The sequence below is a fragment of the Schistocerca piceifrons genome, chromosome 2 (genome assembly GCF_021461385.2).
Source record: "Schistocerca piceifrons isolate TAMUIC-IGC-003096 chromosome 2, iqSchPice1.1, whole genome shotgun sequence".
NCBI lineage: Eukaryota > Metazoa > Arthropoda > Insecta > Orthoptera > Acrididae > Schistocerca > Schistocerca piceifrons.
In genome coordinates this window covers 943,636,312-943,648,938 of record NC_060139.1, presented here as the reverse complement: position 1 = coordinate 943,648,938, position 12,627 = coordinate 943,636,312, and the positions used below count along the sequence as shown (strand labels likewise).

General features: G+C 42.9%; 1 protein-coding gene across 1 annotated transcript in view; it reads right to left on the bottom strand.

Annotated features, from left to right (window-relative positions):
• LOC124776009 (actin cytoskeleton-regulatory complex protein PAN1-like) overlaps positions 1–12,627 on the bottom strand; it is a 110,100-nt gene that overhangs the window by 21,908 nt on the left and 75,565 nt on the right. Inside the window, exon 7 of the mRNA XM_047250850.1 lies at positions 9,723–9,990. Coding sequence (XP_047106806.1) covers positions 9,723–9,990 — 268 coding nt within the window. The remainder of the gene's footprint in view (positions 1–9,722; positions 9,991–12,627) is intronic.

Genomic DNA, 12,627 nt, shown 5'->3' with positions numbered 1-12,627 from the left:
AGCAAATGAGAGTTGAGGGTATCATCTGGAGTGCCCCATGGAAGTGTGGTAGGTCCGCTGTTGTTTCCTATTTACATAAATGATCTTTTGGATATGATGGATAGCAATGTGCGGCTGTTTATTGATGATGCTGTGGTGTATGGGAAGGTGTCGTCGTTGAGTGGCTGTAGGAGGATACAAGATGACTTGGACAGGATTTGTGACTGGTGTAAAGAATGGCAGCTAACTCTAAATATAGATAAATGTAAATTAATGCAGATGAAGAGGAAAGAGAATCCCGTAATGTTTGAAAACTCCATTAGTAGTGTAGCGCTTGACAAGGTCACGTCGATGAAATATTTGGGCGTAACATTGCAGAGAGATATGAAGTGGGACAAGCATGTAATGACAGTTGTGGGGATGGTGGATAGTCGTCTTCGGTTCATTGGTAGAATTTTGGGAAGATGTGCTTCATCTGTAAAGGAGACCGCTTATGAAACACTAATACGACCTATTCTTGAGTACTGCTCGAGCGTTTGGGATCTCTATCAGGTCGACGATTTAACACATTCTTTTCATTTTTAAAAACGAATTTTTTTTTTACGCAAAACATTTTGACACACCAAAAAACACAAGGGATGTTTTAAATCTCCGATGAAACTTACATTTACATCGCTTTGGTTTGAAAATGGCAAACTATCAGTGCTGGACACTACAGAGTTGGTCCTGTAAAAACCACATAATGTAAAATCACGGTAAGAAGCAAAACGAACGAAAAATTTCTTTATGTCCCAGTTTGTTAAATCAATGATAACCTAAAATATTTTCACTTTTTACAGTTGTTCAGTAAACAAAAAAACCCACTGATGATGGAACAGAGGTGATGAAACATATTTGGGTAAAAAGAAAAAGCAGCATGTTTGCGAAAAGGCGGAACCCACATCCTATAATTTAACTGCAAATACTGACAGAAAAGACGAGATCTGCAGATCCAAAAGATGAACACAAATGTTCAATATTGCTTTATTGTCAATAATGGACAAAACAGTAAACAAAATTGATTTTGTTCTCTCAGGTACAGTTAAAAGAAAATGAAGTGATTCTTTTCTCCCGGTGTATTTGATAATCAAAATATCCACGGGTGTACTGCCGGTCTACAGTGTCCAACTGGCACAATATTTCGGCGATGATACATGTCGCCATCATCTGGTGAACTGACGGACTGAGCTCCTGTGAACGTGCCGGTACGGAGATCCGTACGCTATGGCTGCTCAGGGAGAACTGGGTTCGGTCGCGGCGGCGGCCGATTTAAATACCCTCCGCCCGCGGCGCACTCCCTCCTCCGTCCGCGCCCCGCGCCACGGTCACGCGGTGGAACAGATTGCGACGGCGTCTGAGATGACGTCGGTGTGATGGCTCTGTCCGCCGTGGTCGTCACAAGTATACGTTTGCTCGATTTACTCTTGATTAACCCAATCGCTGGTTCCCAAGCCTTGCTAAGATTATAGCCACAGTCACGGTTTATGAGGTCGTCATTGGTGCGAATTTCGATGGCCTCTCTAACAACGCTGTACCAGAATCCTCGTGCGTTCATACTCCATAGCGTGATTTTCCGACAAACAATGTTCAGCGACCACCGACTTGCTCGGATACAACAGTCGAGTGTGCCTCTGGTGTTCACGGCATCGATCCTCGACGGTACGCATCGTCTGACCAATATACGACTTGCCACATTGACACGGAATCTGGTACACGCCGGACTTACTCAAACCGAGGTCATCTTTGGCGCTCCCCACCAGTGCACGAGTTTTATTCGGTGGACAAAACCCAGTTCGGACCCGGTGTTTCTTCAAAATGCGGGCGATTTTCCCCGAGAGTGCGCCTGTATATGGAATAAACGCAGTGCCTACCTCCTGCCTCGTGATTTCATCCATCTCCACAGGTTGTGCTGTAGTGGTAGGGCGGAGAGCACGTTGAATCTGCCACTCTGAGTACCCATTTTTTCGAAATACAGTTCTCAGATGTTCCAATTCCTGGGGTAGACTCTCTGCGTCAGAGATACTGCGCGCCCTATGTACTAGAGTTTTAAGTACCCCATTCCTCTGTGAAGGGTGGTGGCAGCTGTCTGCGTGCAAATACAGATCAGTGTGCGTTGTCTTCCGATACAACCCACGACCTAGGGTGCCGTCAGCCCTTCTCTTGACCAAGAAGTCAAGTAAAGGTAATTTGCCCTCCGTTTCAGTCTCCATAGTGAATTTGATGTTGGGGTGTATGGAGTTTAGATGTGTAAGGAAGTCAAGGAGTTTATCCATACCATGTGGCCATATGACGAACATGTCGTCCACGTAACGGAAAGAGCAAGTAGGTTTCCATACGGATGACGATAGGGCTTCCTCCTCGAAGTTCTCCATGTACAAATTCGCTACCACCGGTGAGAGTGGACTACCCATGGCGACTTCCTCCGTTTGTTCGTAGTATTCTCCATTAAAAAGAAAATACGTGGAAGTCAAGACATGCCTAAAAAGGTCAGTGGTCTTCTCGTCAAACTTCTGACTAATCAATTCTAGTGACTATCGCGGAGGCATCCTCGTAAACAAGGAAACGACGTCAAAACTCACCATGATATCTGACTCATCCAACCTGAAGAAGGCGTTTAACAAAATCCACGGAATTACAGATGTAATGAGGGCATTTACCCACATAAGGACTTAATATTCCCGTCTGGTATTTGGCCAACAAATATGTAGGTGCCCTGATGTTGCTGACAATGGAGCGTAATGGTACCCCCTCTTTGTGAACCTTCGGGGGTCCATATAGTCTGGGCGGTACCGGACCTTGGGGTAACAATTTCTTAGCGTCACCCTCCGGTAAATCTCTTCCTTGAGAAGCGACCTCGGCTTGTTCTCCACCTTCTTTGTAGGGTCAACGCTGATCTTCCGGTAGGAATCGTCATCTAGCAGGCTCTGCATCTTATCAGTGTAGTCCTTATGGGAGACAACAACTGTAGCATTGCCTTTGTCCGCCGGTAAGACAACAATTTCAGAGCGCTCCCTCAGATCACGAATGGCCGCCCTCTCTTTACTGGTGATATTTGACTTCATCGGCTTGGATTTCGTCAACGCACGGACGGCGGAGGGAGTGCGCCGCGGGCGGAGGGTATTTAAATCGGCCGCCGCCGCGACCGAACCCAGTTCCCCCTGAGCAGCCATAGCGTACGGATCTCCGTACCGGCGCGTTCACAGGAGCTCAGTCCGTCAGTTCACCTGTTGATGGCGACATGTATGATCGCCTAGATATTGTGCCCGTTGGACACTGTAGACCGGCAGTAGAACCGTGGATATTTTGATTAAAGAAAATGAAGATAAACACCCTTCCATTTTATAAACACAGACAAAATTGCAAACACAGCAGTTTCTTCTCACTGTCATATTACATAACACATTCTTTATGAATCAGTTGGTCCTCCTCGTACTTACGGACACTTTTGTGTGTGGTTAGGGATACTCCTTACCATGCACCTAATGGAGTGCAGCGACTGCAGGTCCGCTGATGTTAGCGCTTACCCGCACGCTCCTTCAGTGCAGCTTGACCTTAGGGTTATGGAAGCCATTTCACATTTCGCTCAAATGCCTCTGTGTGCCAAGATGGTATTCACAAGATTGAGACGGTGCAATCGCGCATTGCCATCCATCAGCGCGAATCCCGCTCCAGTATGTTCACCAAATGGAACCATAACGTGTGTGAGGTTGTCGTCGCAATACTTCAGAGCATTCGCCCTGCCATGTGCTGGCATAAGGGGTGCCCTGCATCCACTCATCATTCCATCCCAAAACACGACCGAACCGACCTGCTAAGGGTGGATATGTACGATACAGCCGTGGTGTAATCGTTGTCCTCATTGTCTTCACACACGAATATCAGTACTGTAACGACGGCGTCTGATACGGGCATCATCAGAAGAAAGCGTAGTGTCCCATTGCTGCCCAGTACACAATGAGAGATTTCGTGCCCGTGCGACACTAGCCCCTCTTTGAAACCGATTTAGAGGAGCCTTTAGAGATATTCAGGCACCTAATCCCTGCTCAAGGAACCTATTTCGCGTCCTTTGGACCGACAACTGCACTCCTGTAGCTGTTTGGAAGTACTACAAACTTGTACCCAGGGCCGGCCTTAGCCACCCAGGTGCCCCGGGCGAGTCGTCCAGTTGGCGCCCTTTATTGTATAAATAGCGAACCTGGCAGTGCTTTGCAACACGGTATTTGACTGTTTTCTAGAAATCGTCTTAAGTGGTTAATGGTGTCATCTTATGATCATAATATGGTTTTTTCCATCGTAAATTTGAGTATTTTATTTTTTTAAATGGAAATGAAATCCAAATAATCTGAAAGCCTGCTAAGGCGCTCCATGTGAGTCTTGTGTAGCCTGTGACGTCAGTCCAGCATGCTGCTGTCGCTGCCGTAACAGTCAGTATAGCAGTGATATATTGTTTGGGCATTCACGTTTTGGGAAATTGTCTAAAAATATTGCGTAGTACTGCACTGTACATCTGCAACAACTCCAGAAAATTGTTTTTGCGTGTTCCAAACAAAGAAAAGATGCGTAAAATGTGGTTGAAACAGGCTCGTATATCCCAAATATTTCTTTTCTTTTCTGAAGCACCCCTGTACTAAAGCGAACAAAACAAAACAAAAATTATTCAAATTGGTCAAGCCATTTCTTTGTTTTGGTGAGACTAACACACAACAATTGATTTTTATATATAGGAGGTAATATGTATAACGAAAAAACACTAATTATGAATTGGGTACCATATTTTTATTGAATTTAATATAACTGTAAGCCATAAACCTATATTTTCTGTCAGTCATCTGAACACAAAACATATTACGCCTAATGAAAAACAATTATAAACGACTAAAATTTTACTTTTCTCGCTTTTCTGTCGGCAAAGTCTCTGATCAGCTTAGCAAAGTCCAGGTTTTCTGCAACTTCATTTTCAATGGACAGTGAGGCCAAACTGGTTAGTCTTGTTTGAGACATTGTAGACCGCAAGTGCGTTTTTATCAACTTCAGTTTGGAAAAACTGCGTTCGCCGCTTGCGACAGTCACTGGTATTGTTAGCAAAATACGTAACGTTATCCAGATGTTGGGATATAACTCTTGAAGATTATGCTTTTTTATGAAGTTTAAGGTTTCAATAGGCGTTCACTGGCTGTCTTCGAGATAGTGTTGCAGGCCTAAAATTTCGTCGCACAGCAAATTTCCATCAATATCTGACTTCATGTTGACAGTTAACTTTTCTTGTAGTTTAGAACAGCATTGTATTAGTTCTTCTTTATTTTGATTTTTTTAAATGTCAAACAAGAAACTCCACGTCGCAGAAAATTCTTGCATGTGTTCAAATCTTTCTTTCATGGATATGTGCACGGTGTCCAACAGTGCACTGAAAAACTCTACTTTAAACTTCTTTTTTGGGTCAGTTATTTGATCATCAACAGCCTCTTCACCCGGCCTGCGTTTAATACGTCTTAATCGCATTTGTGGTTTAAATAATGGCTGCGTATCAAGATCCGAAGCCAGTTCAGTTGCTGTTACAATAGCTTGTTCGAAACCTGTTTGTCTATATGTTTCCAAATAAGAGCAACATTTGTCAAGGATTCCCATAAACTCGACAGAGTTGATTGTGGGTGACTGACTTGCTTTACTCACAACGTTAATTTGAAACAGAACATCATACCATGTCACGAGAGAAACAATGAAGCTGAAGTCTTTTAATTGTCCTCCTAGTGTTGTCGCTTCGTGTGACACCGCAGCATCGCTTTGTTCAGTAGCATCGGCCAAGGAAACCAAAGCGTCATGCATTTCGCATAATTGATAACGAACCGCTTTGACGCTATCAATTCGAGCTTCCCAGCGTGTGTCACTTACATTTTTCAGGGTGTATATCTTCAAATGGTCGGTCAAAATTTTCCATCTATTTACCGATCCAGCAAATAGATTAAACATTTTTTGTAACATTCCGAACAGTGTCACGGATTTTACTGATGATTTTGCCGCATCACACAATACCAAATTATAACTATGGCATCCACATGGCACAAAAAAAGCTAGTGGATTTAACTTCTTAATTCTGTTCTGGACGCCTTTATTTTTCCCCTTCATGTTCGCGCCGTTATCGTAGCCCTGTCCTCTGCAGTCATTAATGTTAAGGTCAAGATCACTCAATGTTTTTAAAATGCTTTCTGTGAGGCCTTCACCGGTTGTATCATCTATTTGCAGAAATGAGATGAAATGTTCTTTTACACTTACGCCATCCTCTGCTATGTCGGCGCATCTTAAAGTTATCGAAAGTTGTTCTTTGTGGCTTATATCTGGAGTACAGTCAGCTATGATTGCATAATACTTTGAACCCTTTATGCGGGATACGATTGTAGACATAACGTGTGATGCCATGAGTTCTATTAATTCATTTTGTATATTTTTGCCGCAATAATGGTCAGCCAAATCACCATTCAATGCCAGTCTGACGTGCTCTTCCATGATTGGATTAAACTTTGCCAATAACTGTACAAGACCTAAGAATTTTCCACTATTTGGGGTAAATAATTTATCTGATAGCCCTCTGAATGCCATATTATTTTCAGCCAAATACAAAGTAATGTGCATCAATCTTTGAAGCACATTGCTCCATCGTAAACTTTCTTTAGAAATTAGCTTTTGTTCTTCCTTGTCAATAGTTAATCCAGCTTTAAACCTGATTTCAGCTTCAGTCCATTGAGTAAATGCTTTTTTGTGGTTAGGACTATTTTCATGCAGTTTCAGAGCTTCACTTAAATGTTTCCAATTTCTGAAACCCACAGTGGTAGTCAAATTAGTAGTTGACTTTAAATCAAACAATCGACAACAAAAGCAAAAGACACTGTCGTTTGATACAGAATAAACTAGCCGCCGTCGTCTGATAGTTTCTTCGTTTGATAGTTTTCTTGTGTAATGAGTTGAAGAGAAATGACGCCCATCTTCATCTTTTGGAAAGTTATTTAGACATACTTGTGAGGGTCCACATATTATAATGCGATCTATATCTCTAGCATTAAGTACATTTGGCCACGTACCTACATCAGAAACATTGTATTCTTTTATTGCAAGAACGTTGATACTTTCATCGACCACAGATGTCATGTGTTGATTTTGACTTGGAGAAATATCAGAGGATTCATGCAAAGATGTACTGCGCTGGTCAATTTGATCACCTTCAATAGGTGATTGTAAATTTTTTGTGTATAATTGTTCACAGTCTGAAGAAATATTTGCTGATACATGGACTTTTGATTCAATATCTGAAGTATTTGCCTTAGAATTTCCTTTAAGGTACTTATAAATATTCATGTGCTTTTTAGTTTCTTCAAGAACTTTTTATTTTTCAGCTTTTCTTTTCCGATTTTCTGAACCAGAAAGCTTTTTTTTAATCATTTCCTTCTCTTCTGGCATGATTTAATAATTTGACAAATTATTGCTTGGACACTGCTCTATTTCGCGACCACAATATTCGATCTATAACAAATAAAGAAATTCACCTATCAGTAGACGTAACTAGAAAAAAACCTGAACTGAAAGATAAAAATGTTTTTCGCACCTACCAGAAAATTAAAATGTTGACACAGTCACGACACTCGTTTCACTCACAATTATTCAGCCACGAAAACATGACCGCTGCCTCCGACTCTTACTGACAATTACTGACATGCGTGTGCAAATCGTAGCGCTGCCAACATATGCAGTCTAACAAACATTGTGTGGCGCTGTATTATTTCAGTAAGTTAGGGGAGAATTCTCTATGAATGCAGTGCACGCATTGCATGATCTATTAATTAATGTACATGAGTCATTAAGTCACAAATATTCGATATAAATACATTCGTATTAATTAAATCATAATGTAATGTATATTTCACAGTCTGTATTTTCTTTTATTTGGAGCGACCGGTAGTTTCTGTTGTAAACGAGAGATGGTGCGGCTGCATGGGCTCTTCCTCGTTGCAGTTCTTGAAACAAATAAGAGAGGCGCTTTGGTAGAGCCCGTGCTAGCCCGCGTCAAACATGGATGGTTGCAGACAATACGAAGATTGCATTCAGCATGATTTCTCTTCTGCTACCCCGAATTCATCGCGCATTCGTGAGATTAGCGACGTATGTTGAATGAGACTGAATAATATTTTAGTTTCGCGAAATGGGTGATTGTAAATTGTAATTTTTTTTTTACTTGCGTTTAGTACGTGGCGCCCCTTGGGCCCCGGCGCCCTGGGCGACCGCCCGAGTCGCCCCACCCTAAAGCCGGCGCTGCTTGTACCATTGAGTTCATGGATTCTGCTTGATGTTACACTCAGATATCGATCCTGAAAACGTGCTGTCCTTCTTCCGCGGCCACTTCTGTGACGATCCTGAACTGATCTTGTGGCTAGAAACTTGTCCCAGATTCTAGAGACATCACTTTGACTCACAGCGATATTCGCTCTCATTCCCTGCTCATTAAAATCACTATACGGAGCTTCTGAACGTACCTAATTGTTGTCCGAAGGATACTGAAGCAGCATCAGTCTCAGCGAGTGAGGTCAATTGGCTGGCCGGCCGCGGTGGCCGAGCGGTTCTAGGCGCACATCCATTCCCGAGACAGGATTCGAACCTGCGAGCGGTCGCGCGGTTCCAGACTGTAACGCCTAGAACCACTCGGCCACTCCGGCCGGCTCTCAATGTTTGGTTCCACGTATATTTGTGAGCGCTTTTTCTCTCTTTGAAAGCTTGCTAAAACTAAGAACCGTTCATTCCTTGGTGATAAAAATTTAACCAATTCCTTGAAGTTAGCAGTCTCACGGAATATTGTAGCAAGCCTAGACAAAATCGTTTCCTCGAAAAATAAAAACGTGTAAAATGTTAATTGTCTTCTTTAACAATGTTGACTGTAAGAATTAAAGAGCTTTGTAACCTTAATTCTATTTTAATAAGTTTTCAAACTTGGTCAGTTAAAATTATTACGTACAAAACAGCAAACTAAGGATCCGATTTCTAAACTCTGAAAAGGGATACATAAAATTGTAACACGTAGTATAACAAAAAATAATCACTTGTAACTACTAACAGTAAGAATGAGACTCTATATCCCTTACATTAAATTTATTGTAAAATAGAATATTTTGTTTACGTTAGATCTGACCGTGGGACAGTCCAGCGCAGAGCAGTGCTGTGCGGTCTCACTCGCTCCACAGCTCTCTCTCTCTCTCTCTCTCTCTCTCTCTCTCTCTCGCTCTCGCTCCTATGGCGACAATAGCAACATACGGTCGCGGACAGGGCGCTGAACTACACTGTCTTGCGCCCGCGGGGCGCGGGCGCGCCCGCCGGCCGCAATTCTTGGATGAGCCTGGTCTAGCGGGTCCCGTTAAGTCTTTTCGGTACAGTTATTTTTCTATAGAAAGCGATATTTTTTCGACTGTTGTTTGTGTTTGCATGAAAACATGGAAACAGGCTTCCGACAGGTGGTCACATTAATGTAAGTCGTCAGTGTGTAAACAGTTCGGCTTGCTGAACTTATTTGAAGGTGTAACTGCTTTCTGAGTCGTTATAGCCTCTGAGGATGTGTTCAGCACTGGAAAACGAAATGTTGGGCAGAGACATACGACTTGGACCACAGCTTCATGCCCACAAATAAATGTCACCGAAAACGCAGATGAGATTCGGTCGGCTGCACTCACCACACCGGCAGGGTCTCTAGGGTCGGCGGGCACGGGGAGCAGCCTGTAGCCGGGCTCCTGCTGCGGCAGTGGCTCCTGCTGCTGCTGTTGCTGGGAGCCGTCCCTCGCGTAGGCGGCCAGCGCCTGCAGCAGCTGCGCCGGCGACGCGCTGCCCGGGGGCGGAGGCCTTCCCGCAGTGAAGAGGCCGCGGAACGGCGTCTCCGGCACCGGCCTCGCCGTCGTTGTGCCCGGATCCACGTACGCTTCGTCCGCCTCCTCTGAACGGTACCTGCCGCGCACACACACACGTACCGCCCACGTCGCTGTTTTAAACTTCATCTTATAACGGAACAGTGCTACTTCACATGGCTCATAGTGTGTTATAGAAATGTGAAGTATGATTATTTAGTGATCCTAGTGGTGCAACTGTAAGATTATTTAATACCAGCTGCTCTAGACACTCGTTGATGTGGCTCAGTCTGGCTAAATGGAAAACAAAGAAAACAGAAACTACAAGTATCAGACATGTACGGGAATTGTATATATGCCCTAATCTCCCTCTCCCACCTCCCCTACCTTCCTCCTCTTTGTACATCTCCTCCTCTACCTCTCCTTGTCTCTCTCCTCCTCCTTGCTTCTCTTTCTGTTCATCACCTCCTCCTCCCTTTATCTGTCAATCTTCTCCTCTGTCCTCTCTCATCATCTCCTCCTGCCCTCCCCCTCTCTCTGTCCATCACATCCTCCCCCTTTCAATGTTCATATGTTCCACCCAACTCTCTCCATCTCCTCCGCCCCATATCTGTCCACCTCCTCCTTTTCACTTTCTACGTCCATTACCTCCCACCATTTTGTACATTACCTCTTTCTTTTCCCCCTCTCTGACCCTGAGCCTTGTTCATTGTTATTTTATATTCAGATTCTATCATAGCATTCTGATCATCAGTCGAAAAGCTATAAATACAACTTTGCTGCTTGCCAATAACGTTTCACTATTATATATATATATATATATATATATATATATATATATATATATATATATATATATATATATATAAGAAATATGTAGCCTATGTTCATCCGAATGTTTATTAGAGTACTTCGTAAAAATTTAAAGTGAAGCGACCAATAATTTTTCGATTGTTTCGGTAGTAACGTTTCCACTTAATATATTACATATTTATTTATGTATACAATTTTTTTAGAAAATAGGTATATAAAAGCATGCACAGTTTCAAAGAAATTGGTGAAGAACTTTCGAATATTTAAGATTATGAACACATGAACATTTACATTTTATTTATATAGGTTGTGTATTTAACTATTATTCCAGCAACACAATAAAATGGTCAATATTTTGAATCCCCTTAATTGTCTCCCATTGCGCCGCAGAAGTTTGAAATGGGCCTCAAAAGAACATACAACTTCCCTCGTAATGGTGCAAAAGTATGTCGCACTGCGACGTCACCCTCAAGACGGCGACTTTTCAAACAGCAAGGTGTCGGCACATGCGAAAGAAAGGCCAGCTCTCAGAAGTTCGTGTGAGGTGTGATAGTGGTTAATGATGTAAAATTGGCGCCGAATTCCACTGCACTTCTTCCCAGTTCCACCGTGCATGTTGTCACACGATGGCAAGGTCGTCACATCCCTTCCTACCCACATTCCACCCCTTTTCAGCTTCTTTGCGATGGATGTCAGAACCGCGATGCCCAGCGCTGAATTCACGTAGTTACCTTATGGGTCACCGAGGAAAACATTTCAGATACACCACCGCTCAGTACCGGCACGAAAAGGCCTCAGGGGGCTGTGACGCCATGTAAATATTTTGTTCCCACATTTCCGGTTTAGTGAAGTACTTTATAGTGACATAAAAACATGTTAGTGTTCAGTAACATTAATAATAATGTTGATGTTGTGGTCTTTAGTCCCAAGGCTGATTTGATGCAGCTCCCCACGCTAATCTGTCAGTGGAGCCATCTTCATCTCCGAACAGCTGGAACCTACATCATTTTGAACCAGTTTTCTGTATTCATCCCTTGGTCTCCTTCTAAATTTTTACTTCCCCGTTCCCCCGCTTCCTTCGATCATCAAATTTACGATTCTTTCGTACCCCAGAACGTCTCCTGTCATAAAATTCCTTCTTTTGGTCTAGATGTGCCACATATTTGTTTTTACGGCAGTGTGATTTAGTATCTCCTCATTAGTTGCTCTATTTACCCCTCTAATTTTCAGCAGTCTTCTGTAGCACCACTTCTCAAAACCTTATATTCTCTTACTGTGTGAACTACTTATTGTCGCCGTTTCACTTCTGCACAAGGCTACGCTCCAGACAAACAGCTTCAAAAACATTCCCTTGTACTAGGTTTTCGTTCTATTGCTCCGCAGGATGAACACAGCACATGCCAAGATTGCACAGAACAACTTTGTTTTGCCAGTGTAGACTATATTAGAAGTTTTATTGTTGTTGTTGTGGTCTTCAGTTCTGAGACTGGTTTGATGCAGCTCTCCATGCTACTCTATCCTGTGCAAGCTTTTTCATCTCCCAGTACCTACTGCAACCTACATCCTTCTGAATCTGCTTAGTGTATTCATCTCTTGGTCTCCCTCTACGATTTTTACCCTCCACGCTGCCCTCCAATACTAAATTGGTGATCCCTTGATGCCTCAGAACATGTCCTACCAACCGATCCCTTCTTCTGGTCAAGTAGTGCCACAAACTTCTCTTCTCCCCAATCCTATTCAATACTTCCTCATTAGTTATGTGATCTACCCATCTAATCTTCAGCATTCTTCTGTAGCACCACATTTCGAAAGCTTCTATTCTCTTCTTGTCCAAACTATTTATCGTCCATGTTTCACTTCCATACATGGCTACACTCCATACGAATACTTTCAGAAATGACTTCCTGACACTTAAATCTATACT